General features: G+C 39.5%; 1 protein-coding gene across 3 annotated transcripts; it reads right to left on the reverse strand.

Annotated features, from left to right (window-relative positions):
• Window positions 1–1168: 1168 nt before the first annotated feature.
• RFT1 (RFT1 homolog) lies at window positions 1169–26336 on the reverse strand. 3 transcript variants are annotated; one of them, XM_053377606.1, is made up of 13 exons: window positions 26080–26280; window positions 23468–23553; window positions 22446–22562; window positions 21166–21355; window positions 20529–20630; window positions 19181–19315; window positions 16256–16334; window positions 12620–12670; window positions 11714–11844; window positions 10146–10290; window positions 7530–7635; window positions 2667–2916; window positions 1169–2011 (listed from the first exon to the last, which is right to left on the reverse strand). In XM_053377606.1, the coding sequence occupies exons 1-13, from the start codon at window positions 26161–26163 to the stop codon at window positions 1844–1846; spliced, it is 1644 nt and encodes a 547-aa protein (XP_053233581.1). In that variant the 5' UTR covers window positions 26164–26280; the 3' UTR covers window positions 1169–1843. The 3 variants fall into 3 exon arrangements, with proteins under 3 accessions (XP_053233581.1, XP_053233582.1, XP_053233583.1); XM_053377607.1 differs by lacking the exon at window positions 23468–23553 and having other exon boundaries at window positions 26080–26336; XM_053377608.1 differs by lacking the exon at window positions 26080–26280 and having other exon boundaries at window positions 23473–23559.
• Between the last annotated feature and the right edge of the window lie 905 nt (window positions 26337–27241).

Here is a 27241-nt window from a genome sequence, read left to right on the forward strand (position 1 = left end):
CTGAACCATTTTCTAATTGTAAATCATAGAACATACTTCCTCAACCATAGTCTCATTATACTACAGAATATGATTCAGCTGACACTCTTACCATATCACACACACACACTTGTTATAGTCTTGTTCAAAATTTAGGTGTGATGAGGCCTTTATAGTGCAATCCTATACATTGCAATACCTCAAGCTGAAGGAAATAGGAACAGTCGCTTTTAGGCTTGATTTGTTTGCGTTAAACAAAGTAAGAGATGTTTATAGTAAACAGTTATGTTCTTAATACTTTTCAAGTTTCAGTTTTACTGACAACAAACCTTATTTGTCCATATATATTCTTGTAATACTGTATCCTGGCTTTTGTTTTTACCAATTCTCCAGATAATCTTCCTGTTCCCCTATAAGGCTATCAAAACATTAGCTTACAGCAGCCCTCAAAACTATTTTTAAAATAGTTAAGGCATCAATATATGAAAATCCTGATTGTAAACGAGGAAAACTCTCCTATGCTTATTTTATGCCTCTTCTATCCATTTTTACTAACAACTGTTTTAAGAATTACTGGTAAATCATGATATATAGAATACATGGAAAAAAATATCTCATTTTCTTCAGAGGTCCCAATGTAGTTAAGGGGTTTGCTGCTATGTGCTACAAATAGCACTTTTTACAGGGACCAGAGATGCTTGTCTAGATTACAATAATCTTATAAGGGCAGCAAAAAAATTAATTTAAATTCTTTTATAGTGCCTTCGAGGCTCAGGCACAATAAAGTAAAGCAATTCAATCCGAAAATGCGCCATAGTCCAACAACAATTTTGCATGGCTACATGACATTTCAGACAAACTACCTATTAAACACAGCAATCCAGCAAACTGAAGGGAGTTTTGATGAGGCAGAGCTGTCCCATCCACCACATTCTGCATGGATGTCCTGGCATGGGGGACACCACCTCTGTCAAACTCCTGGCTGGGCCCACCTAAACTGCAGGTAAGCAAAAGGTACCAGCAGCGTATACCTCCCAAATGGGGCATTCTGGTTTGTTACCAGAAATAGGCCTAATCCAATCTCTCTGCTGCACCAGCCTCATGCCGCCACAGCAAAATCCACCCCCCCCAAAAAAAACCTTACCAGTGCAAATAGCTGGACTCCAGTGTACTTAACTATTTTTGTGTCTTGGGATTAGAATAAAATTTGGGAGTAAACTAACTGTCAAGAGTTAAGAAGCAGTCAGGTGATGTGCACCTCCAGTCTCTAAAGTATATTACAGTTCAATGTGACATTAGTGTAGCATCACAAGAGTAATGCCCAGTACTTTCCAGCTACTGGCTTCCGCAAGTGAGAATTAAGCGTAATATTTGCATTCATATACCGGGCAGCAGTAACCTTCCACTGTAAACTTACCAAGTTGCTTGCCACGGTTATAATTTTGGAGTTCTGAACAAATGTATCAGCTTAAATTGCTGTGAATTACCTTGTTACCAGTTGTGTACATTTCATGGACAGTATCACCTGTATATTATAGTAGTTACGTATTTAATTCTCCGTATATCTCCTCCATAGCAAATATATACATTTCATATACAGTCATACCTCGGGTTGAATGTGCTTCGGGATGAGCGCGTTCAAGTTGTGCTCCGCGGCAACCCGGATGTAACGGAGCGTGTTACTTCCGGGTTTCACCGCTTGCGCATGCGCAGATGCTCAAAATGATGTCACGCGCATGCACAGAAGCGCCGAAACATGACCCGCGGACACGGGTTACGTTTGCTTCTAGATGCGAACGGGGCTCCGGAACGGATCCCATTCACATCTAGAGGTACCACTGTACAGAAATTAGCTTGTACACGATTATTTTAGCACTTCTTTGGTATATCTTGACAAAATGTGTTTCCTAACAAAATGGATCAGCTTGGTCTCTGTGAAGAATATAGTGGCAAGAGTTGCTGTAAAACACAGTGCTCCCACAGCAACGTGAATTAACCTGGCCAGCCACCCTTTATCACAGCACAGGAACGCCTAGGAAGAAAGAAAGACAGAATGTTAACTTACTGTTTTAAGAAATATATTATTTTAAGTTACGGTTCATGCTCCGATTCAGAGATAAGACAGACCTGGTAATTCTCTTCACAGTAATGTGAAAACTAAAACCCAGTAAAGCCTCCCTGTGTTTATAAGATAGTTTAGGTAGGCCAAACAATCACATAAAAGCTAGTTTAGGTTCTGCAAACTTCTGTCACTCTGTTTTACAGAATGGTGTTCCCTCAGAGACTGTTCATTAGCACCTTCATTCGTGTTTCCACCAGCAATTTTATTCACCCAAGCATTTGAATCATCAGCTCACTCATTCATGTCTACTGATTGCTGCACCTTTATGAGTTGTATATTTTTGTGTGTGCATAAAAATAAGTTGTGCACTGCTATGATAAACTGAGTGAGAAGCGCTGGAGAAACTTTTTAAATAAATAAATAACACAAAGAAAGAAATAACATTTCAAAGCATTAAAAAATTAATTCTCTACATGTGGGTATGTTTCAATATCTTATGCATATCTGTAGATATGCTTTGTGTACATCATAAACCGGAACTAACTTGCGGGTTACTTACTAGCAAAAAAAAGGACTATTAACTTATTCTGGCAGAACAAAAGCACAAAGAAAAAGCACTACCCACCTCTGAAAAGCCCGTGGCCACTCCACAGATGACATAAACAACCAACAGCAACGGTGATATAAGGAGGCCCTTTAAAGGCTTGTAAGGGCTCTGTGCAAAATAGTTGTGGATATAGCGGATGCTGTGTGCGATTCGGATCCCCATGTTGAAGCAGTTTGCAAAGATGAATCCTATGCTGCCTTGCCAATAGGTCAAGAAATAGGACATGCACAGAAAAACCAAGGACAAAGCGAGCATGACAAAATTGTACCTAAAAGCAAAACAAAAAAGGAACAGTTCGTATGGTTTCAGTATTCGTCTTTTATGAGCTTGACAAGTTGCTTTCTAAGATGAATGGGATGGAGGAGGAAAATTCATTATCAATGGTAAAGTGCAGCAGACCTATATCTGGTAGCATATATGTTAAGTCTTGATTGTTAGTAGTTAAGAGATTTGTTTATGACTCATCAGCAAGTCACCAATAAAAATCTTCCGGTATCTATTAACTCAATGGATAGCCATAGATGAGCAACTATATACCAGCTTCCTATCTGTAATATGAGAATAGCAATAGAGATGGATCAACTCCCAACCATTGGCTCAGAAAGTAAGCCGAGCTACCTCCCACCCACCCCCAAATTAGAAATAGATTGGCTTATTTTCTGAACTAATATGACATTCAAAAGTTGTCCACTTTCTCCCCTAGCCTCTTTAACCAGGCAACTTATCCATCTGAGCAAAAGCAGGAGTGCTCCAGACATAGTCAGAGAGAAAGAGAGAGATTCAATCCCTTCGCCTGCTCTTCATAATCATAATACCTTGAACATTCCGTTTCTGTCTACTTTACAAATATAACCACTATTATACCATTGATGTTATTATACTATATTGGGCAAAGAGGCAGGATATTACTTTCAATATTTTTATATATGAAATTGTGATTATTGTGACACTGGAGATGTAGATTAAAAAGTAATGGTCAAAACACATCTAATATTGTTACAAAGGACTTCATGTTTGTTTATTTTAGTGACACAATAAGCTGTTTTTAAATATAATTATGTTGTTACAAAATGTGCTTTATAAACATGAGTACACTGAGATATATATATATATATATATATATATATATATATATATATATAATACTGCACTCCCCAACTTGGTAGTTGTTCTTTCAGAGCAGAGGTAAATTTGGGCACCTGCTGCCACAGAAAGACTTGCCAACTTTAAAAGTGCTGCATTATAGCTCAAAAGGAAGAACTGGGAATACATGCTTGTGCACTCCTTTCAAGCTGAATCACTTGACGTTATGTGACATCAGGTGAATGACAGGTAAACATACCATTGTTAAGATTAAACATGATTTTGAGTTTAGAGAAAACAAACTACTTTTAACTGAAAAAGAAAGCAATAAGTTCTGATCTCCTCCTGCCTACCTGAAAGAAAGGGGGGGTAGGCACATAAACCTGGGGTTTGTAACTCTAAACCAAGGTTGTGGAACCCTAGGCCTGGAGTCTGACTGTGGCCCTTCAGGGAACTCTGTCAGGTTCCTGGGAATCTGTCCAGGCCACAGCACTCACCACGAACAACATTAAAAACCCAATATGAAAAACAGTTTAAAACAACTCCTAATCACATAAATACATATGTTGGAGCCTAAAAATGTACACCTCAAGTGTATATTTAAATGGTTATTTGGTATCTCTTCTCATCTCAGCATTAAAGGTTTCTTCAGTTAAATAGCTACAAAGTTTTATTTCTAAAAGGAAGTGCTCATAAATTCTTGAGAACCTTTTTTGTTGGTGAGATTACACATGTGATAACTAGAGCAGCTAGTATCAAAATAACATCGATTATGCTGAAGAGCAGGACAAGGGTCTTAAAATTATTGTCTCTCAATATTTATTTTTCTGCTCTGTGGTTGCAGGCTTATAATGGTATCTTAGGATGTCCCAAAACGAAAGTAAGCAGAGGTTGGATGACCATCTGTCAGGGATGCTTTAGTTCAGATTCCTGCATTGCAAGGGAATGGAACTAGATGCCCCTCAGGGTCCCTGTCAATTCTACAATTCTATGATAGTTCAGAACATCGTCTTCCCCCTCTCCATTTACATTTAACTTGCAGAAATATTTCCCCAAGACACAAGATCCCTGCATATTATCCCAAACTTTATTCCAAATGAGTTCATATCTCTACTTGACACACAGTTGTACTACGTCAGACGGCTTCATTAGTTCACAAAGACACACATGTAAAGGAAATGTGAGCTAATAACTAATTCATGAAAATGATAAATGAGGATAAGTCAACATTGTACTGATCTTCGTCTAGAATGCTGTAATGAGCATCTTCAAGGATGCTCTCTTTCACTATACATTTGCTGGTGCTGTAGTTTCCAATTAATCACATCTTACAAATCCACAGCCTTAAAAGTGCATTGTACTTGGGGGAAAAGCAAATTTAAAATGAAATAACAAAAAAACCTCTCTCACACTCTCTCAGTTGCAGTGACAGTGGCCAGCAAAGTACATTGCATTACCCTAAATACGTAACTCAAAATCTCAAAACAGCATGGTGCTCAACATTTGTTTTCAGCAATGTGAGATTTCTATAAAGATAGATGGGACTTAAAAGATCCTTCAGCTACTGCAGCACAGAAGGTACCCCAAGCAAACAGACATCTGTAGAGCATGGCATTAGAATCTACACACTGAAGAGCTGCACTGAAGAGATGGCTCACAATGAGGCCAACCACAAGAAGAAGAGGAGGTTGGATTTGATATCCCGCTTTATCAGGGTAGTGAGTCTCAAAGCGGCTAACAATCTCCTTTCCCTTCCTCCCCCACAACCAACACCCTGTGAGGTGAGTGAGGCTGAGAGACTTTAAGAAGTGTGACTAGCCCAAGGTCACCCAGCAGCTGCACGTGGAGGAGCGGGGAAGCGAACCCAGTTCACCAGATTACGAGTCCACCGCTCTTAACCACTACACCACACTGGCTCTCCAGGAAACTATGTCACAAGCTTTATAGGTGCTCTTATCTACAGTACTTTGGCCACCTCATGAGAAGAGAAGACTCCCTGGAGAAGACCCTGATGTTGGGAAAGATGGAGGGCACAAGGAGAAGGGGGCGACAGAGGACGAGATGGTTGGATAGTGTTTTCGAGGTTACCAGCATGAGTTTGACCAAACTGCAGGAGGCAGTGGAGGACAGAGGTGCCTGGCGTTCTCTGGTCCATGGGGTCACGAAGAGTCGGACACGACTAAACGACTAAACAACAACAACAACAAATCTACCTGTGCCCTCCAGTAATATGCAGCTGTGTCAGATAGAAGCTAACTCAAGGACCACCTTTTTCCATATGAACCTACCCAGACCCTGAGATCATCTTCTGAAGCTCTTATTTGTGTGCCTCCTCCTTGAGAGGTCCAGAAGATGGCAACACAAGAATGGACCTACTCTGCAGTGGCTCCATCTGTGGAATGCTCTCCCCAGAGAAGTTCGCCTGGTGCCTTCATTATACACCTTTAAGCGCCTGGCAAAAATGTTCCTTTTTAACTAGGCCTTTGGTTGATTTGATTGACATCCTATGCCCTTTTAAAATGTGGTGGGTTGGGGGGGGCTTTATTGGTGTCAGGAACGTGGCTCACCAGTGCACAGAAGAAGAGTCAGACTCAGAACTTGAGCTAAGTGGAAGAGGGACAGACTGCAGATGAGAACTGGCTGACAGTTGAGAAAGAGTAGTTCGACTCCCCTTCCAGAGGAAGACAGTGTTAGCTCTCAAGAAGAGGAAGAGTTGGAAGGCAGCCAGAGAATTGCTAGGCAATCAGCAGATAAGCAGAGGTCTGAGACTGTGTCGAGTGAAAGTGCAGAGGGCAGCCTCTCAGTCCCTTTTCTAGGAGACTGAATAAGAGGGCAACGGAAGGCAAAGAGGGGAAAGGTGGGAGTTTGGCATCCTTCCTGCTGTGGGAGGGGCAATGATTCAGACTGACCAACTATCATCAGTGCAAGCAGGCAAGAAACCATGTTCTGGATGTGTCTTTTTGTTAATAAACGTACATAAAACTGCCAGAGAGTCATTACTTATCGGGCTTGCTTGCCTGCCAGAGATCATTACAATTGGGTTGGTTGTTTTTATTTTGATTTTGATTATGTGTTTTGTGGTTTTATATTTTGATTTTATTTTGTGAACCGCACTGAGACCTCCGGGTATAGGGCAGTATACAAATTCAATAAATAATAATAATAATCTAAGTACGTAAGGAGAATCCGCTGGATCAGAGCGGACACACATTTAATCCAACACTCTGTTCTCACAGTGGCCAACTATGGCAAACCTACAAACAGGACCTGAGTGCAACAGCATTCTCTCTTGTAATAATAAGCACACATCTAGATCCGTAAGTACATATACTTAAAAGTATATTATTATTTGAACATAGGAATTTTTTTTAGTACCTACTGAATTCTTTCAATGCTTTTTATAGAATGCACCACTTTAAATCCCATTTCCTATGACAGTGAACAAGTCTAAACTATCACCTAAGCAGGAATGGGAGAGTCTAGTCAGAAGAAAGATAAATAGCTCTGAAACAGAAAGAACAGAATATATGCATTCGATTTCAGAGAAATACCTATTCAAGAATCATTATAACCCACACCCTTCAGAAGGTTCCCAGGATTCCCAACAACGTAAGATATTCAAATGTAAGCGCTTATTCCTCATATCATTACATTTTCTAGCAATGGGACACATCAAGCAGTTATCAGGCACATTATTCTGAGGTGTGTATTGTCTAAAATATCCTCATACATACAAAGTTACATGCAATCAAAGAAAAGCTAAATAATAGTATGGAACTATGCCCTTTTTAAACTCACCTGTCCACTTCTTCTTTACACATTGAAGCAAATGTAAAACATTCTGTTACCCCATTAACAGCAAGCAGCAAGACATATAAACTATAGCAACGCAGGAGACTTGGCCCTGAGAAAATATTATGACAAGAAGATTAGTAAAATGAAACCCCTCATTGCTGAGATCTGTGCATTAACGCAATTTAACATGTCATTAATGAATTATAACAGCATCAGACTGTCAACTTGCAATAAAAAAAAATCATGTTCAGAACAAAATATATCCCTACTGTTACTTGAGCAGCAAGACACAATGGCCAATATCCAATGTTAGTAATACTCTGAGAAGGTCCATTTGTTTCAGTGAGACTACTCTGAGCATGACTTAGTCGGAAATCACCTACAGTAAAACATTTTGTACTAAGTCACGGACAACATTTAGAATTTAGTCCAGGGTTGTTGCCACTCTTCTGGTGGGTCTATGACAAGCAGTTCTAAACCCAGTCTAGAAAATGTTGCCCTTTTTTGTTGCATTGATCCAACCAATATGAGGGAGACTGGAGTAATTTATTACCACAATACTTTGGAGAGCTCCTTGATTTCTTTCCCCATCCCCATATCACTCTTGGCATCTGCAAAATTCAATATATGTTCAAGAGAGGAAGAAGACCTTCCTTTCTTCTGCTTTGTTACCTTCCACTCAGTCACCTGGTCTCACAATTCAAATGGACACATGGCCTCCTCCCTTTTCACTTCAACCATGATGAATTATCACTTCTAGATGGGGACTTTATTGAAATAAATAACAGAAGCACAAAAAGTATATTCCATCTGATACCACTGTACCCAATTCTGACTGAAACTAGGGGTATGCACCAAATACAAAATTCAATTTCAATGCCACTTCAAGAAGTGAGTCAATTCAGTTCAGACTGCTTTGGAGGACACTTTTCACTTTGTGACTGAATCAGAACTTCACTTTAGAAAATGTGAAGCTTCATGCCACCCCATTGACTATAACGGGAGAATCAATAAGCAGTGACAGCTTATTTGCTTTTTAACAGAATTGGATGAACTTGACAGAAACAGTAGCAGTTTGTGAGTGGATGAAGCCTACAAAATATCAGAAAAAATAGGTGCAGGGATGTTTGTGCAAGTAGACTTTAAGTTTTGAGTTTGCTTAAGCGAGAGTGTGTGTGTGTGTGTGTGTGTGTGTGTGCGCGCGCGTGTGTGTGTGTGTGTGTGTGTGTGAGAGAGAGAGAGAGAGAGAGAGAGAGGGAGGAGAGATATGTCATGGGGAAATTGGTGAAATGCACAGGGGATGAGTAGTCACATTTAAATTTGATATTGGAAGAGTGAAGATGGGATCTGCTCCATTGGGAATAAGGGTGAAATAGAAATTTTATTTACTTCTCTATTTTTTGATAGTGCTATCAATCTCAAAGCTCCTCCTCCTTCCCTCCCTGGCATTTTGCTTATATGGAGAGCTGGGGGGAAAGTATGAATTTTAAAAGACCCAGTGTCTATGTGCCTCTGAATTAGGCCTGGATGTTCAGGAACAGTCTGATTAGCTTAAAACCAATCTGAAGGGCTTCTGCTTTGCTTCAAACAGCTACCAAATCTCTCCAAAGCAGCCTGATTCAGTCTGGGTTCACAATTTCTCTGAAGTGAGTTCACGCCCCTAACTGGAACAGGACAACAATTCTTACTAGGAACCCTGCCACACAGTTTCAAAGGCCTTTTTGAAAACAGTATAGCAGCTTTGCTAATACAGATTGATCTTATGCATGTTTATCTAGATAAATAAATGAATGTAGCTGCTGATTATTTCCAGTTAACTGTTCTAACTGATAATTTTTAAAACCACAAAGTTCAAACTGCATGCCAGGAAGCCTGATCTAAGTCTGGTTCTGCTGAGAAGCAGCATATAATATAGAAAATGAACGTTCCTCTATTAATCAGTATTGGGTCAATTTTTTGAGGAATCCATCTTATCTTCTTTTTAGAGCTTTTAAACATTTATATCCCAATATTGTAGTGATTACTATCTTCAAGAGGGCTAAGTACTCAAGAATACAATGATTAACACTGCTGAAAAGAGATGTCCTGTTTCTCTCAGCACTAAAAGCGACATGCAAAATGTTATACTGCAACCATCCTAGATTGCTCTTCCATAAGGTATACCGTATTTTTTGCTCTATAAGACTCACTTTTTCCCTCCTAAAAGGTAAGGGGAAATGTGTGTGCGACTTATGGAGCGAATGCAGGCTGCGCAGCTATCCCAAAAGCCAGAACAGCAAGAGGGATTGCAGCTTTCACTGCGCAGCGATCCCTCTTGCTGTTCTGGCTTCTGAGATTCAGAATATTTTTTTTCTTGTTTTCCTCCTCCAAAAACTAGGTGCGTCTTGTGGTCTGGTGCATCTTATAGAGCGAAAAATATGGTACATAATGAAATTTCCGAACACAAGGAAAAGCACCATTTCTGAAACAGACATCATAGGACATGCAATGCGAATGGATCGGATTCTCTGTGTTAGTTCTTCCATGTGGATATAGTACTTTCATATATGAAAAGCAAACTGAGGAAGCTTTCACAAAATGAAGCTACTTCTCAGAAAGGCAGCTGTGATGTGACATTACCTGATCCCAAACTGAGCATTGAACCTCCATAAAGATCCAGTGCCAACTGGGAATATGCATAACCAAAAACTGTAATAGTCAGGCCAATCAGAAGCACAAGTTTCAACAGTGATTCTAATACAGCTGCTGCCATGGAGATATCATCCTAAAAAAGAATTGCATTTATTTAATAGGCAAAACAAAACAACATATGCCAGATTACTGTGTTAAATTTATATATGGAATAATTAGATTTTACAATTCACTATTTATACTTGGCTAGTTAATGGCAAATTATAATAATTTTCAATAATAATTGTAGACTATTTGTGTCTAGAAGTATGAACATATTCAATAGCAGCCATATTTATATATCAAATGTGCTGCAAGTTCCAGACAGAACTTAATTAATCTGCACAAAACCCTTCATTAAATAGAAGATCAGGAAATGCCTGAGAATCTGCTGTGACAAAGGAAACAGGTTGACAAAAACTACCGGTAGCTTCTAATGCATCAGAGAAAACCAAGAACACTAACACTTCTGGTAAATTACACAACAGTATGCAACTTCTACCTCTGCAGAAAATAAAAAAAATTAAAAATAAGAGATCATACTGTATGATATAGAATATAGTTCCTGAACTAAAACTATGCTTAACTAGAGCATTTGATCCTGAACTCATCTAATACTTTATTTACAATACCCTCCTGTGAGATATATGAGCATACCTTAGCTTCTCTACTAAAAATAGGCACAACGTCTCTTTAGACACTAATAGCTCACTCCTAACCACAGTAAGTCCCATTCAAATACACATTCTTCAGTTGCCCCAAGTCCTTCTTTTAAACCATAGACCCCCCCCAACCATATATTTTCAGTAGATTAACAAATATACACACCAGGACCACAGCATTATTTAAATTTACTGGTTTGTACTCAACCAACATTTAATTTCAACAGTTCTACTGTGAGTAGATATTCGCTGAATACAACCCATTATTTTTATTTATTTATTTCAACATGCATACTCGTTCTATCATAAATCTTACTCAAGGCTACTTATGAAGAAAAAAAGTATTAAAAACCATTCTTAAAAAATGAAACAAATAAGACAACAGCTATAATCTTATCATCTATTTATCTCTGATAATGCCTGCACAATTAACTTTTATTCTCACTTCATCCCCCATAATTATCTGTCAAGCCTAGTATTTTGAAAGGATTTTATCCAATGGTACCCTGATAACAGAAAACTTATTGGTTTAGAGGAAGCTTCTGTCAGCAGAAAACAAAAGGTCCCCCCCCCCCATATATTCACCCTCCCCTCTGCAGCCCCCATCACTTCCCCAAATCTGGTAGAGAGGACCCATCGGGACAGTGTGGGATGTTTTGGAAGTGAAGAAAAGGGGCAAGCAGGTGAAAATAGCCTTCTCCCCATCAACAACATTGGCTCCAACCCCAGGAATTATTCTATTTGTGTAAAATGCCCAGTGAAAGTTGGCATATACTTATTTTAAATCAGTAAACGATATTTATCCTTCGCTTTAAATGTACATTTTCAGACTACTGAACAATAAGACTAATTTACCTGTTTTTGAAACCTGGTAGCTTTTCCGCGTTCCAGAACCTTAGCAAAGTAAACATAAAAACTCTCCTCTATTGGCAAAAATATAAATCGAGCCGTCAGAGAACCAAGGTTGTTCACTATGTCATACACTCCTTTATAAATAAACAGAAACATCTAATTAAGTGCTTAATAGTAAAATTATTGCTTGGTTTAAAAGAAGGAGGAAAAAAATTAAATGGATGCAGAACTTAAGGCAACCGTTCCAGTACAAACATTTCTGCTTGCTCAACGGAACAATTTCCCCACTCTTCCCCCCCCCCATGCATTGTTTTGAGGGTTCTCCTGGCCCTCCAGAGTGGAGTTGAGGGTGGTGTGAAGGGTGCATGGTGGTAGAATGGTGGAAAGTCCTATTGCACTAGCAAGAGTCCTTGTGCTGGCTTCCACTAGCACAGGGGTGTCCAAGAGGTCAATCTACTGGTCGATCGCAGGGTGCCCTTGGTCGATCCAACAACTTTGGCTCATCCTCCCCCCAAATAGCTCAACAACTTTGATGAAGCTTTTCCAAAAAAAGCTCAACAATGGATAGATCACTGCCAGTTTCTTGGAAGTTGGACAGCCCTACACTAGCAGAAGAGGTAAATCACTTTTAAAGTTCCAAACATAATTAAATGCATTTCCATATTCAAATTAAAAAGAAAGCTGCCGCCTTTGCACTTATTTTATAGCCATTCATCTGCAGACTTACCACATTTCTAAATGAATGTGGAATCAGATTACCATTTACTGGCCTTATTCACATGAATAAACTGTGGTTTAAAGGAGAGCATGAAAGCATGCTGGTTGGTGCAAACAAACCACAGTAAGTAAGCCAAGAACGCTTCTTCCAATTTCAAGAACCAAGGTAATATAAAAAAATGTCTTGCTTACCCTGGTCTCCAAAATTTAACACGTTCAGGAACGTCATGACATACCGTTCACCTACAAAAGTAATACTTAATATTAGTATTTATTTATCTTTCCATTATACTTACAAGCGGTTGCACAACAAGAAATTTCAAACTTATCCTGGATGCAGTTCTTGGATGAACTGCATCCAAGAGTATTAAAAGAACTGGCAGATGTGATCTCAGAACCACTGGCAGTCATCTTTGAGAATTCCTGGAGAACAGGCGAAGTCCCGGCAGACTGGAGGAGGGCAAATGTTGTCCCTATTTTCAAAAAGGGGAAAAGAGAGGACCCAAATAATTACCGCCCAGTCAGTCTGACATCAATACCAGGGAAGATTCTGGAGCAGATCATTAAGCAAACAGTCTGTGAGCACCTAGAAAGGAATGCTGTGATCACCAATAGTCAGCATGGATTTCTGAAAAATAAGTCATGTCAGACGAACCTGATCTTGTTTTTTGACAGAATTACAAGCCTGGTAGATGAAGGGAACGCAGTGGATGTAGCCTACCTTGATTTCAGCAAGGCATTTGACAAGGTGCCCCATGATATTCTTGTAAAGAAGCTGGTAAAATGCGGTCTTGACTATGCTACCACTCAGTGGATTTGTAACTGGCTGACTGACTGAACCCAAAGGGTGCTCATCAATGGTTCCTCTTCATCCTGGAGAAGAGTGACTAGTGGGGTGCCACAGGGTTCTGTCTTGGGCCCGGTCTTATTCAACATCTTTATCAACGACTTGGATGATGGACTCAAGGGCATCCTGATCAAATTTGCAGATGACACCAAACTGGGAGGGGTGGCTAACACCCCAGAGGACAGGATCACACTTCAAAATGACCTTGACAGATTAGAGAACTGAGCCAAAACAAACAAGATGAATTTTAACAGGGAGAAATGTAAAGTATTGCACTTGGGCAAAAAAAATGAGAGACACAAATACAAGATGGGTGACACCTGGCTTGAGAGCAGTACATGTGAAAAGGATCTAGGAGTCTTGGTTGACCACAAACTTGACATGAGCCAACAGTGTGACGCGGCAGCTAAAAAAGCCAATGCAATTCTGGGCTGCATCAATAGGAATATAGCATCTAGATCAAGGGAAGTAATAGTGCCACTGTATAGAGCCAGTGTGGTGTAGTGGTTAAGAGCGGTGGACTCGTAATCTGGGGAACCGGGTTCGATTCCCCGCTCCTCCACATGCAGCTGCTGGGTGACCTTGGGCCAGTCACACTTCTCTGAAGTCTCTCAGCCCCACTCACCTCACAGAGTGTTTGTTGTGGGGGAGGAAGGGAAAGGAGAATGTTAGCCGCTTTGAGACTCCTTTGGGTAGTGATAAAGCGGGATATCAAATCCAAACTCTTCTTCTTCTTCTCTTCTTATTCTGCTCTGGTCAGGCCTCACCTGGAGTACTGTGTCCAGTTCTGGGCACCACAGTTCAAGAAGGACACTGACAAACTGGAACATGTCCAGAGGAGGGCAGCCAAAATGGTCAAAGGCCTGGAAACAATGCCTTATGAGGAACGGCTAAGGGAGCTGGGCATGTTTAGCCTGGAGAAGAGGAGGTTAAGGGGTGATATGATAGCCATGTTCAAATATATAAAAGGATGTCACATAGAGGAGGGAGAAAGGTTGTTTTCTGCTGCTCCAGAGAAGCGGACACGGAGCAATGGATCCAAACTACAAGAAAGAAGATTCCACCTAAACATTAGGAAGAACTTCCTGACAGTAAGAGCTGTTCGACAGTGGAATTTGCTGCCAAGGAGTGTGGTGGAGTCTCCTTCTTTGGAGGTCTTTAAGCAGAGGCTTGACAACCATATGTCAGGAGTGCTCTGATGGTGTTTCCTGCTTGGCAGGGGGTTGGACTCAATGGCCCTTGTGGTCTCTTCCAACTCTATGATTCTATGATTCTACAAGAGATGTCGGACCCAGTGACTGCTATTCAGTATCACAAAATCAAAGAGTTGGTAGCCATCTTGGAGGTCATTTACTCCCAGCTTGCTTAATGCAGAATCCGCAGCGCAGGATAGCACTATGCTGAATCTTGTATTCCAATTTCTCGAAAATTTCCTTTCTCCTGCAAAAGAGGCTTCCATTGTTTTTCTGCATCGTTCTCAAGGTACTTCATAATTTCTTTAGGATTTTTGTAGATTTCTCCAGGATTCTGAAGCCTCCATTTCCTGACCCCAAAATATCTCATAGGAGACGTTACCACATGATATCTTCCCCATAGCTTTTAACTGACACTTGTGAAGCTGGGGAAGTTAGCTGCAGAGATCAGTACACTTCCTGATTTTGTCTTTAATGGAAGAGCTTCCTCTAATCTTAAAAAAAAATCTCTCTGTACTGATTATTTCTTTAGAAGTAAAAAAGGCATCACTTTAAAAACAAATAAAGTTTTCAGGCACACAGTAGGCAGTCTCCCCACCCGCTTGCTCTTAGAAGGAAGCCCAGCTGTGGAAATCAAATGAACTTTAGGAAGTACAGGCACTTGAGAAGGCTGCGAAATATAGAATGAAAGGACGGATGCTAATAAAACACACCTTGACCATCTCAGAAGATAAATACCTGCAGCAAAAAGCCTGTGTTCTACTCCTAAGGATTTATCTCCCTTCTCTTTCTTTCTTTCTTTCTTTCTTTCTTTCTTTCTTTCTTTCAAATCTACTTTACTAAACCTTTTTAATATAATTTTCAAATGTGGTTCCTTCTCTTATTAATTGTTTTTAAAAGGAGGATTTTTCAGGAGGATGCAACTGCAGCATCCTTGAAAGATAACTATCTAGTTTCTGCTTAATTATCTCCAGTATAGAAGAGTTCACCACCTCCTAAGGCAGTGTGTTCCCTTGTCAAAGAGCTCTTACCATTAGAAGACTTTTCCTATTGCTTTGCCAAAATCTGCTTCTCAGCAGTTCCATCCCCACCTGCATTTGTTACAGCCCTGCATTTTGGAGCAGTAGATATTTGTAAACGTATTGCTAACAACGTAAGAAAATAAAAGAAGTTGAAAAATAAGATCTAAGCAAAGTGAATAATGTAACGACTTTACTACGACAAAACTTCTGAAGCTGTGGAACTAGAACCCTAGGAACACCTGAGAGGTATCTCAGGTAATAGATACTTGAGAGGGGAAAGGGAGGGGGAGACAGCTTTTGTTAGAGACATCTGATCAATTATTGTTTCAACATCAGCTCGGAGCCAAGTCCAATAATGATTATGAGCTGCTAATAAACTTTTACTGAAGGTTACAAGTGCCAATTGTACAATTGTTGGTCCATATGAATAAAGCGATATTATATACGTACTATGTCATCATTTCACCATAGTGACACAATTCCACTAAGCATCCAGTGCACATTGGAATATTTAACAATGAAACCACAGCATGAAGGACTAAGGAGAAAACCCAAAGTAAGTATATCCTTCCTAAATATTTTATCTACAACTTTCACATTCCAATGAATATGCAAAACCAAATTGGTATCTTTCAACAACAAACACATTTCTCCTAGCTGTCTAAGCCCAAGCTATAAAACAAACAATTCTAGAAACCGCAAAATATTGGGGGTAGGTGCTTGCAGAGAGGGGCTAAATGGATGCGGAAGAGGCTATCATACTTACCCTCTGTTAAAACTTGCTTCAAGAATGATTGCTTAAAGAAACTCCAAGTCAATTTAGCCTCTTCCCAGTTAACAAATTCCTGAAAGTTAAATAGATATAAAATTACTGTGAAGTATTGGAGGAATTAATACTCCTAAGACATCAATATGACCGTTGACTGTGTACAACATACACGTAATACTATCTATTGCTGGTTTGCACAGGTGAACAACCTTCACATGGCACCCTGAGACATATTCTAGGTGCAAGGATTATGTTGAAATGGCTTCACGTATAAACTCCTATCATGATTTCTACAATCACAGCACTTTGGGAGATGCTACATCACGGCAACTGCAGCAGAACTGCATCCATGGAGCATCAGTTCATACAATACTATCATCCGTGAGAACTCTGTAACTGGAGGTGGCTACTCAGAATTACAAACCCAATAACCTTTTGGTTCTCTGCTCAGGGCTGTACAAGTTTCCTGTAGCCCACAAGTTGTTACACTGTGGCCCTCCAGGCTGCCACAAAATTCCCTGCACAATTAGGGCAGGCGATAGCTAACCGCCTCAAAGCCATGGTTGGTTCAACTCCAATACCAGCGCTCCATCATCCAAATCAGACACAGCATACATTTTTGCACCAAGAATACAAACTAAAAAATCACTTGACTTTGTAGATAGGAACAGTTACATACTCCTCACACACATATCTCAGAACAGCAAGCTTCAGCTTTCTGATAAGCAAAGCAGACAGAAATTTGTAAGACAAGGCCTTTTGAAGTGAAAGGTATTAAAATCATTTCAGTTGCCTAATTATACCTTGATGCCATGGCAGGATGCAAAAAAATATTGATATTAAAGTCTGCTCGAAGTGGTTTCTAGCCAAGTATGCTTTTCGAAATGATAATTGCTTGTTGGTATTTGATCACTCTCAATATTTTTGTGACCATTAAGCTTTACTCTGAAAAACAGTTTTGATGAAGCTTGCATTTTATTATATCAACTGTAATTGAGTAAGTACATGAAAGAGAGAAGCATGCAATTATTAGAAATATTCTTTGCAGAAAGAAAAAAGGCAAATTGTTGCTATTTAGAGTTTTGACTGGTAAACTTTCTGCTGCATGATATTATAGATCTGGTTAGGTACAATTAATATTATAACTAATCAAATATATAATTCAAGAATACAATCTAATATGCTATGTAAACCTGTACTCTCCTTCTCTTATTCTGAACTGCAATTAATATTTTGCTAGTAAAGTAATCCAGGCAGCTTGGTCTCAGAAATGTATTCTTATAAATACTCATTATAAATAATTCCGTACAGAATATGGAAATTCCTTCTAATGTTATGGCTACTGCTTTGTTAGTTTCCTTCACAAGTATGTAAGCTGTTTTTCAAAATTCCTAACAGAACAACCAAAGCAGCTATACTTCACTGCCATTTAAGCTAATTTATGCTTTTTCATAAAAGTCAAGTGTGCTGCTTTTTATCACAATACAGTGTTAATATTTTCTTTCACTTCCCTGCAATACCATCCCCACTAAGGAAGATTTAGCTAGGATCAGCTATAGACAAAAGCGGGTCAACTATATCTACTGTGCTATGAGACAAGAATAGTCTCTGGAGATTTAAATGTAATACTTTGGTTATGTAAATAGGAATTCTATGGAGGAAAATTTTAAATCTAATATTAGAGTAGCTGAAACTGTATTCTTACTTAATAAGGCAAGTTTACAGTAGTTCATTCCACCTCAGCCCTTTCCTCTCTGAAATATTTCAGAGTAGTTTTACAAACTTTATGCAAACCGAGCAATGTCAAGTTCCATTAAAGTTAGAAGGTCTGTTTTCACCTTAATATATTCAATGATACAGAGGCTGAAAAACGGGACCTTTATTTCTTTTCATGCATGGATTTCTTAACTATATTAAATTTAATCTCTGCTCCACAATTTATTGAATGTATTGTGCACCAGACGAGTCAGCATCTTCAATTCATGCAAGTCGTCTTTTATAAATGTATCTGGCACATATAATCAAAATACTGGGGATGATACTGTATTTTTATAGCTGAAATATTAATTTAAGCATAAAGGTTTGTAAAGCTCCTTTTGAGATAATATTTTGGCTTAACGTAATGGAGTAAAAACGTGTATATAGAAAAACCTTATTTCATCAAGAGTGTTGGCTTCTTTTAAACATTTTTGCTTTGACTCACAGAAATAATGTATTATTATGGAATTTGTCAGAAGAAATTACACTACCTGAGGTAAAATGGCAGCAAGATATAGCAAAAGATGTAGGAAAATCAAAGTAGCCACTATATCCAACATTCTAAGAAAACATTTTAAAAATGACAACTACATGGAACTTTAATATCTAGAGAAATTTGGAAATATAAATACATCTATTTAAAAGCTATGCTATGCTAAAAAGAGGACCATACAATGAGAAAATACACACTAATATAAATTATGTAGAGACTTATAAATGTAATGCAAGAAATATTGTGATATGCTGTTCATAAAAATCCACACATGTTTTTGTTAAATTATAAATGGGAAATTGTGAGTAGCTGGTGAACAGAGGCTACTCTAATGGAAATAGAAATATACCGGAATAATAGCTTCTAAATGAAAGTCAGTCAACAAAGTCTGTATATAGACCATTTGAGGTATGAAGTTTTAGAAAGGTATTTGTTGTATGAATGAAAGCATGGATTATTTTTTTCCAGGCAATAAAATTTAACAGGGGAAATGCAATTAAAGAGACTTTGAAAATGGCAGCATGGCACTGATTTGATGGCCACTAAGCAAGCCACCTATAATGAGATTCACTATAAGAATTAACTTGGGACAATGGCTGTACATGATCATCATTTTTTCTTGTGTCAAAATTATGAATAGTTGGTTTTTAACATAAAGCTGTTTTACTTACCTCATCTTGTCCAAAATTAGGTAAAACAGATATCATACGAGTAACTGGAAATGATTTTTTGGTTGCTTCAGGAGAACCCAGAAACATCATGAAATAAATTATATAGCACAAAACCAGAACGCTGGTATATAGAAGCTGCAAGAACAAAATCTCATTAGCTACACAGCATACCATTTATTGCAGCATTTCCACTTCAGCAACAAAATAAATACCAGTAAAATTCAATTGCCAAGTACTCAGCTCCAGTTCAGACATGATGGCAGCTCCCAGGCTTAAGGCCTCACAGCACTGGCACTGTTTGCATGAACCAGCGCCTCCATGTGGGGATTGCCTAAACTGCAATTGCAGTGGGCCTTTTTCAGACTGCTGGAATTGCAGAAACCTCATCAACAGAACACAGGTGATTGTGCAGTTCTCACAAGGCCTTTAAGGATGTGCAATCCAAATCAAAGCACTGAGATACAAGCAACTGTAGAGGAGCTTAACATGCTGTTGACTGTTATCACAAAGATGCTCAATGAACAATCTGGTATTATGATGCTCAGTTTATGTATTGCAATTCATAGAATATAATCATAGAAATGTAGAGTTGGACGGGACCCTGAGTATCACCTAGTCCAAATCCCTGCGTTGCAAGAATATGCATCTGTCCCATACAGAGATCGAACCTGCGACCTTGGCATAATCAGCACCATGCTCTAACCAGCTGAGCTATCCAGGCTCTGGAGTTACTTCTTGCACTTTTATCCTTACCATTAATCCAAATTAATACAATTAAGAAAATTCTCAAAAATTAGAGCCAGGGTTTTCATGAGTTCTATTACAAGTTCATTCCTGATCCTTTCCACACCAGTTTTTGTGGGGGACTTAAATGGACCAGAAAAAGGTCAGCTTCTTATAGTTTTTTTCCGCCTAAATTAACAACACAATTCTATATATGTCTATATATATGTCAGTTCACTGGGGCTTACGCCAAAGTATGCAAGTAAAGCGTTGCAGCCTAACAGTCCAAAATAATATTTTCTTTATATGCTTAACTGAAATACAACTGGCTTTAAACTGATCTATGCTACAGCCTTACGAACCATGTATAATGGGTCGATTTTAAGTAAACATTTGTTGAATAAAAGTGCATTTGTGTATGACTATGCCCCTGATCTGACGTTATGTTAAGCTAGCCTAATATTGGGATAGAGGTACTAATAGTGTGGACTGCAACATTGCTTTTATCCATGAAAAAGTGAAGGGACCAAAGCATGGAAGCTATAGCAAAAATAATGTTAATTTCTTCAACTAAAATTATTATATCAGATCAAAGAGACAATAGTAAAAATGGCAGAAATCGTACCTGGGCCAAAGAAAAGATGTAAAGCCCCCAGTGAGGATACGTAACTACTAAAATAACTGTCAAAAAGCATTTGCATATGATTGAGAGACTTTCAGCAATTACCTACAAAGAATATACAAAAAGCATGTTAGACATAGACACTATGTTCCTAATGGTAATTCTTACATGTGTTGGCTTCAAAAATCCTGTGATCAGATTCTGCCTTTCAAACATCTTTAAGAATGTTTAATAGTAATAGTGACAAATAGTCTCTGCAATTAAGCCTATTTTAATAAGAGGTAAAGTTTAGTATGGCATGAACAAGCCATACTTAAGCTGCTGAGCAAGGTTTGAATACAACACTAAACCATGGTTAAATAAACCATGGTTTAGCTTTGTGTGCAAGTCAGACAAATTACTTATATCAGCTCCTAAATCAATACTTAATACAAGACAATGAAAAAAATGTTTTGTTGTTGTGTTGTACATCACGCTCTCCAAATTTAGAGTGAAACTAGCTCTTTTTAAAAAACAAACACTAAACAGCTTTTTTTAAAAAAAGATTCACTGCTTCATTCATCAGTCCATATAAATATATATATATATGTCACATTAATAAAAACCCAAACAAGAACAATGCTGCATACATTTTACTAACCTTTAGCCTTACAAACAAGTGTACTTGGGCTAAAACCCAAAAAGGTTCACCTAGAAGTTCAATTACAGCGGAAAGACCAAAGGCAACCACTCCAAAGTTGTAGTAAGGAACAGCATTTTCATCAGGAACTTCAAGTATATCTAGCCAGACCCAGCCCAGGAATACAGACCAACACACGCCCAAGGGGACTCTATGAAAATTGAAAAGATGAGTCCTTTAGACAGAATCACATGTTGTCCTTTTCTCTGCAATTTTTATAAATGAGTTAAGTTCAATGTTTTGCAAGCCAGGAGTCCAAATAAAATCAACATCAAAAAAATATGTGCATCTGTTTTCTGTACATCTGTACATTCTGTACTAGGCCACTTCTAGGTTACTTACACTACCTATTAGAATGCAGGGGGAAATTATCAGCCATCTTATTATTTATACCCTGCCCACCTGGCTGGGTTGCCCCAGCCACTCTGGGTGGCTTACAACAAACATAAAAACATCATAGAACATTAAAAACTTTCCGATAAAAATACTTGATTCCTCAAGAAATCTACACTTTTCCATTTGACAAAACCCCAACCCCTACATCAATCTAGGGCAGCTTTCTGCACACTGACTTAGAAGCTACATCAACCCCCAGATGTGCTTCATGTAGACATGGTATTTAATATATGCATTAGATTCTCATGAAACAAGAGTTAAATCCCCAGAAACACAGCACCGCAGATAAGCTCAAATATTTCATTTGCAGTTTAGATAGGCACTGAGTTATTTACCAATAAGTATTCCATTTTCTACCTTAACTAAACCAAAAAACTAAACTGTTCACTCTTTGACTCATTCATGGTTTGAAAACAAGAGGCTGCCCTACCTTTTCAAAAGTACACGTAAAACTCATATAAATTAAATGGGCACTTCAAAAGGATTTCACCTTTCTGAGATTATCAGAAGTGCTACAAACTGAAACTAGGATGGCCACCTATCATTCCAGGCATCCTACCTGTTCCCTTAAAATGTAGGAAGCCAAACGAGCCAATGTATCCTATATTACTTCACTGCCTGCTGTAGAATAAACAGCAAGTGGAACATCTGCTTTGAATCTTTGAAAATGCAAGTATGATCTCCAGGATGACAGGTGAAACCCTTGCCAGAGAAAATAAATTAGAATGGTAGTTTTTTGTTTTTACTATGTACTTAGACATAAGAGGAGAAATGGGGGAAGGGTTAACTGAGTGAGCTAATGAGAGTAATTAATTTGAGGATTACAATATCTTATTTAAACATACATTGTCCACAAAAGATTAAATGTTTTGGTCCAGTTTCTCCTTGTACTTCCACTCAGACAAGCTCTTCGGAATGCCTCTCTGGCTAAGAAAACAACTGTAGAATAAAGCAGCATCAGCCTAAATGTTTTTTAAAAAGGAAAATGAGTAATTTCAGTACAAGGTTAACTGTCAACGAGACAAAAACTTCCAATAATTCCAATAATAAACAGCACAGAAGATTGGGTTAACCAACCAATCCAAATTTTGTTTGTCCCCTTATAAGTGGTTGGGGGCAGGGAATGCCAACAGTTACAGTAACATATCACCAAATGCAAAACTATACTGCTGCCTCAGACAGACAAATGTTTCAGCCGTATATTTTGTATCAATTATTTTTATATGTTAACATTGTTATTGGCATTGTTATAACAGTACCATCAAGATAAAACAGCAGCAACAACATAAGAACAGTACAGCATGCAAGCAACTTCAATATTTCATTTCACTGCTAGCAAAAAGAAAAGAAAAACCAGAGAACTTTGCAGTCCAGAAGACAGATGAGATTTTCAATAAAAATAGATATATGTTTCAAAACTAACATTTGGTGGAATTGGAATGCCCGCCGCAGAAGAACACCATGAGAATATAATAAAAATAAGAGAGGTACACACCACACATCATATTTCAAGAAAGACTAAAAATTACTGAATCTCCACCCAAGTCATAAACTAGTGCATAAACACAGCACTCTCAATAGTACTATAGATTTGCATACTAGAGGATGTAAATTCATTTGTCCAAGAAACCGAATCACAAATTCAAATTTGCATTTAGACAACACAGCAGACATTAATTCAACTAAACCATTCAAAATGTCTCTTTGCAGCATCCCTGCCAAGCAAAAAGTTAAGTGGAATAATTTACTTTGTCACTGCCCAGGTTTAAAAAGAAATCAAATAGAACAGAATATAATGAGACAAACTGCCATAATTTGGAATCATGAATCACTCATACCTTAAAAGAAACAGATTACTATTTATTACCTTACATTCACAATGCCAATGATTTCCTTTGAAACATATCGTAGGGTAAAAGCATTTAACCCAAATGTAATTAGGCGGAACAGTATCTGTAAAAATAATAATAAAAATACAGTGAAACAGGAAATAAATTTACACCAGCTTTCAACACATGTAAGCAAAATCAGATTCAAGGAGCAACTTACTAATTATGTAAACTGGAAGTCTTGAATACAAATTTCACCTCAACCATACTCACTAAGGCTGCAATATGATAGATTTATACTAGGCCCACTGAAGTTAACACAGCTTACTTCTTGGCCTGTATAGCATTGTAGTATTATACTCTTAACTGCAGTTATTATTAAATGACTAGTACTTATAATAAACTTCTAATTTATCATTCGTAGTGTGCAATACTTAATTGCAATATATATGGAATCTTTAAATATTTTCATTATTGTTGGTTTTATACTACTCGCTCAACTTTTCTGGATCCTGGTTATTCAGCTAGCTGGCAAACCATTCCCTTCTTCGATGCCATTGTTTGCTTCCCATCTGAAAATTTGTAGACCAATCCCTTGCAGTATTTGTAGCTTTACCTATCATTTTTATATATGCAGATTGTTTCTCAGTTTTCTCATCTATGACATTCACAGGATTCCTCACCATAGTTCACACAAAAGACGAAGCCATGGTTTAGCAGGAAGAAGACAAGCCATCAGGAGCGTGACAAAGCTTTGCTCTTACACACTTCCGCTCTCCATCTGCCGATTTAGCTTTCCTTTAAAAGACTCTCAAACCAAGGGTTATGAAGTTGGCTTCTTAAACAAACATGGTTTGTTTGAAACCAAGCTCTGGTTCATAGGTAACACTAAGCGAAGATTCTTCAAAACAAAACTAAAATCAAAATTCGTCCTCCCAGCCACATGGGAGGGAGCGGGACACAATCCGCAACTTTAAATCATGATTTAGCATTTCGTGTGAACTTGGCCTGTCTTCCCATGCTCCAACCTAGAGTATAACCAGCAGCATAACTCAAACTTAGGAAAACATAGGCACTTTTTCTCTTGTATAATAATTTTGAGCATGGGAAGACAGCCATGTAGACTACACAACTATAAAAATTCTATGCATGTTCCTCTCAGGACCAAGCTAGGCAGGTCACTTAGAACATCACTTGAAAGCACATCAGAGTTTGTTTGATTTTAATTTAGAGCAGGTGAGGAAAGAACAGATTTTCCTCAGGACTGAAGAGTGTAGGGAGAAATTTGTTCCTTCCCTGTCCAGCAACAATCCCAGTGAAAATCCACCTGATGCCATTAGTCCTGGGGGAAATGGTCTCCACCGTGTGCATATATATGGTTGTGACTTGAGGCTTCTAAAACCACATTCCTGAAATGGAAATCACTTTATTATTGCACTCAAATCCCAACTTTCATTCAAGGAGTTCAAAGTGATGTACGTGGCTCTCCTTATTAACATCGTAACAACCCTGTAAGGTAGGTCTGGCTGAGAGGTGACTTGAGTCAAGGTCACCCATTGAGCACTATTGGCCTAGTGGGAATTTGAAGCTAGGTCTTACTCAGACACAGGGAACCAAACACTAAATAAACAATTTGTTTATTTATGCTAATACATACAGAAAGCAAAGAACGCAAACGTGAATATAAGGAACAGTCCTAAAATCACATGATTTTGTGTTGTTGATAAACAGATCTCTCCTATGAACATATTCTGCCACAAGTCACAAATTATTTGAAGCAATTAACTGAATCGCATGAACTCACAGCTTTCTGAATTTATTTCAACAACAAATAGTGGGCATTGCTGAACATTTTACAAATACTACTTATCCCTAGAGAAGGCACTTTTGTGAAAGATGCTCCAAAATACATGTGAAGGAGACTGCACAAACCCCATGTATAGAACATGTCCATACTATACATGTGTGTACTTGTACAGGGACACCAACAGTCCAATAGACTATTGGGAAGCCAATAGTCCTGTTCACATATGGTGAAGAACACTCTTGTGTGATCAGTATGACAATGTCGTACAGAGACAATACTATCTGAGGAGATACACCAATTGGGTCCAGCTCCCCCAAAAAGGAGCCCTCTTCCCAATGTGGGGCTCAAACCCACGACCCTGAGATTAAGAGTCCCATGCTCTACCAGAGTGTTTCTCAAACTCGAGGACCCAGCTGTTGTTGCACTACAACTCCCATCATCCCTAGCTGGCTGCGCCAGCGGTCCGAGATAATGGGAGCTGAGGTCCAACAACAGCTGAGTCTACCCACGGAGCAAGGTAATGTGTCATCGCCGGCGAAGGGTCTTTTCTGCGAGGGAATAAAGATATGTGGATGTCTCTCTCTCACACACACGCACAGGTGACAGGGTGCAAAAGCAAGCAAGCAAACCAAACGCAACCAAGCCACAAGGGTGGCCAGAGAGTCCGTTGCGCAAACCCTCTTGCAAGGAAGAGACAAGCAATTCAAACTGCGGGAAGAGGCATCCCTGACTGGGTCGAGAGGGCGTTTCTGCAAACAAGTCACCGAAGAGAAGCCAGGGAAAGGGACGAGGCTAAGGCTGAGCGAGCACCGCCTCGCCTCCGTCCTCTGCCACGACGGATACCTGCAAGAGGGCGCTGGAAGAGGCCAGCCGGCTGGTCTGCCGAAGCACGTCCTCAGAGCCCATCTTTGCCTTTGCCGCCTCCATCTCCTCCCTGCCACAGACAAGCCCTCCGCCGCCGCCTCAGCTGGCGCCTGCATAAGGGGAAGGCGCTCCCCGCGGCCCCGCCAGCCTCCTTTCCCCCCCTTGCTCTTCCTCTCTCCCTGTCCTGCTACCCGGCGAGCGCCGCTTCCTAGTCAGAGGGCGAAGCCCCGCATGGCTCCTCCCCGTCGCGCTCCGAGCGCGTCAGCCGAAAAGGGGAGGACGAGAAAAAGGCGGCCGCTCGGCTTAGTTTCAGCTTTGACGAGCCGGGATGGAGTGAGGCAGGAATGCTCTGCCTGCTGCTCGTCTGCCATAGCTGGGGAATGCGAGGAGCCACGCTGGCAAAGCTGGAAATGAGCCCCCCCCCTCGTCCCATCTTTCTGAAGGCTCTTGGCGAGCAAAAAGACCGTGCGTCCCCTGCAGTAGCGCCTCTCCCTCTCTCTCCACGCTGTGCCGGTGCTTTCTGGCACGGGAGGGCGGCTGGGCAACCTTTTTCTGCCTCACCACAGTTTCGGGGCGGGAGTCAAGTTGTTTGCCAGTTCCCTGCTCGTTCTATATTTCCTTATTGAACACACAAGTGCAGATGCAGCCGGGTTAAGGATCAGAGATTTATTTGAACAGCCTTGCACCCCAAAGTGACTGCCAGTCATCTCTATGGAGTAGGTCGGGAGCTTAGTGTGTGTTTGTAAAGGGAAGTATTGCAAGGTGCCCTGATAATGTGGCTGAAAGACCCAGGGTTCATGTTTCCTTTTGGAAATGAGGCACAGCAGCGACTGTGGTGCCTTTATGATACATGGTTTATTTACACTATATGCAACCTGAACCTACAAGGGAGGAGTTCACAGCTTTAACGTCCCAAAAGTCTCTTGTTTTTTCCATATGCAACCCTTAAATGTTGTTGTTTTGTCATGTCTGACTCTTCATGACCCCATGGACCAGAGCACGCCAGGCACTCCTTTCTTCCACGGCCTCCCGCAGTTTGGTCAAACTCATGCTGGTAGCTTCGAGAACACTGTCCAGCCATCTCGTCCTCTGTCGTCCCCCTCTCCTTGTGCCCTCCATCTTTCCCAACATCAGGGTCTTT

The sequence above is a fragment of the Podarcis raffonei genome, chromosome 2, assembly GCF_027172205.1.
Source record: "Podarcis raffonei isolate rPodRaf1 chromosome 2, rPodRaf1.pri, whole genome shotgun sequence".
NCBI lineage: Eukaryota > Metazoa > Chordata > Lepidosauria > Squamata > Lacertidae > Podarcis > Podarcis raffonei.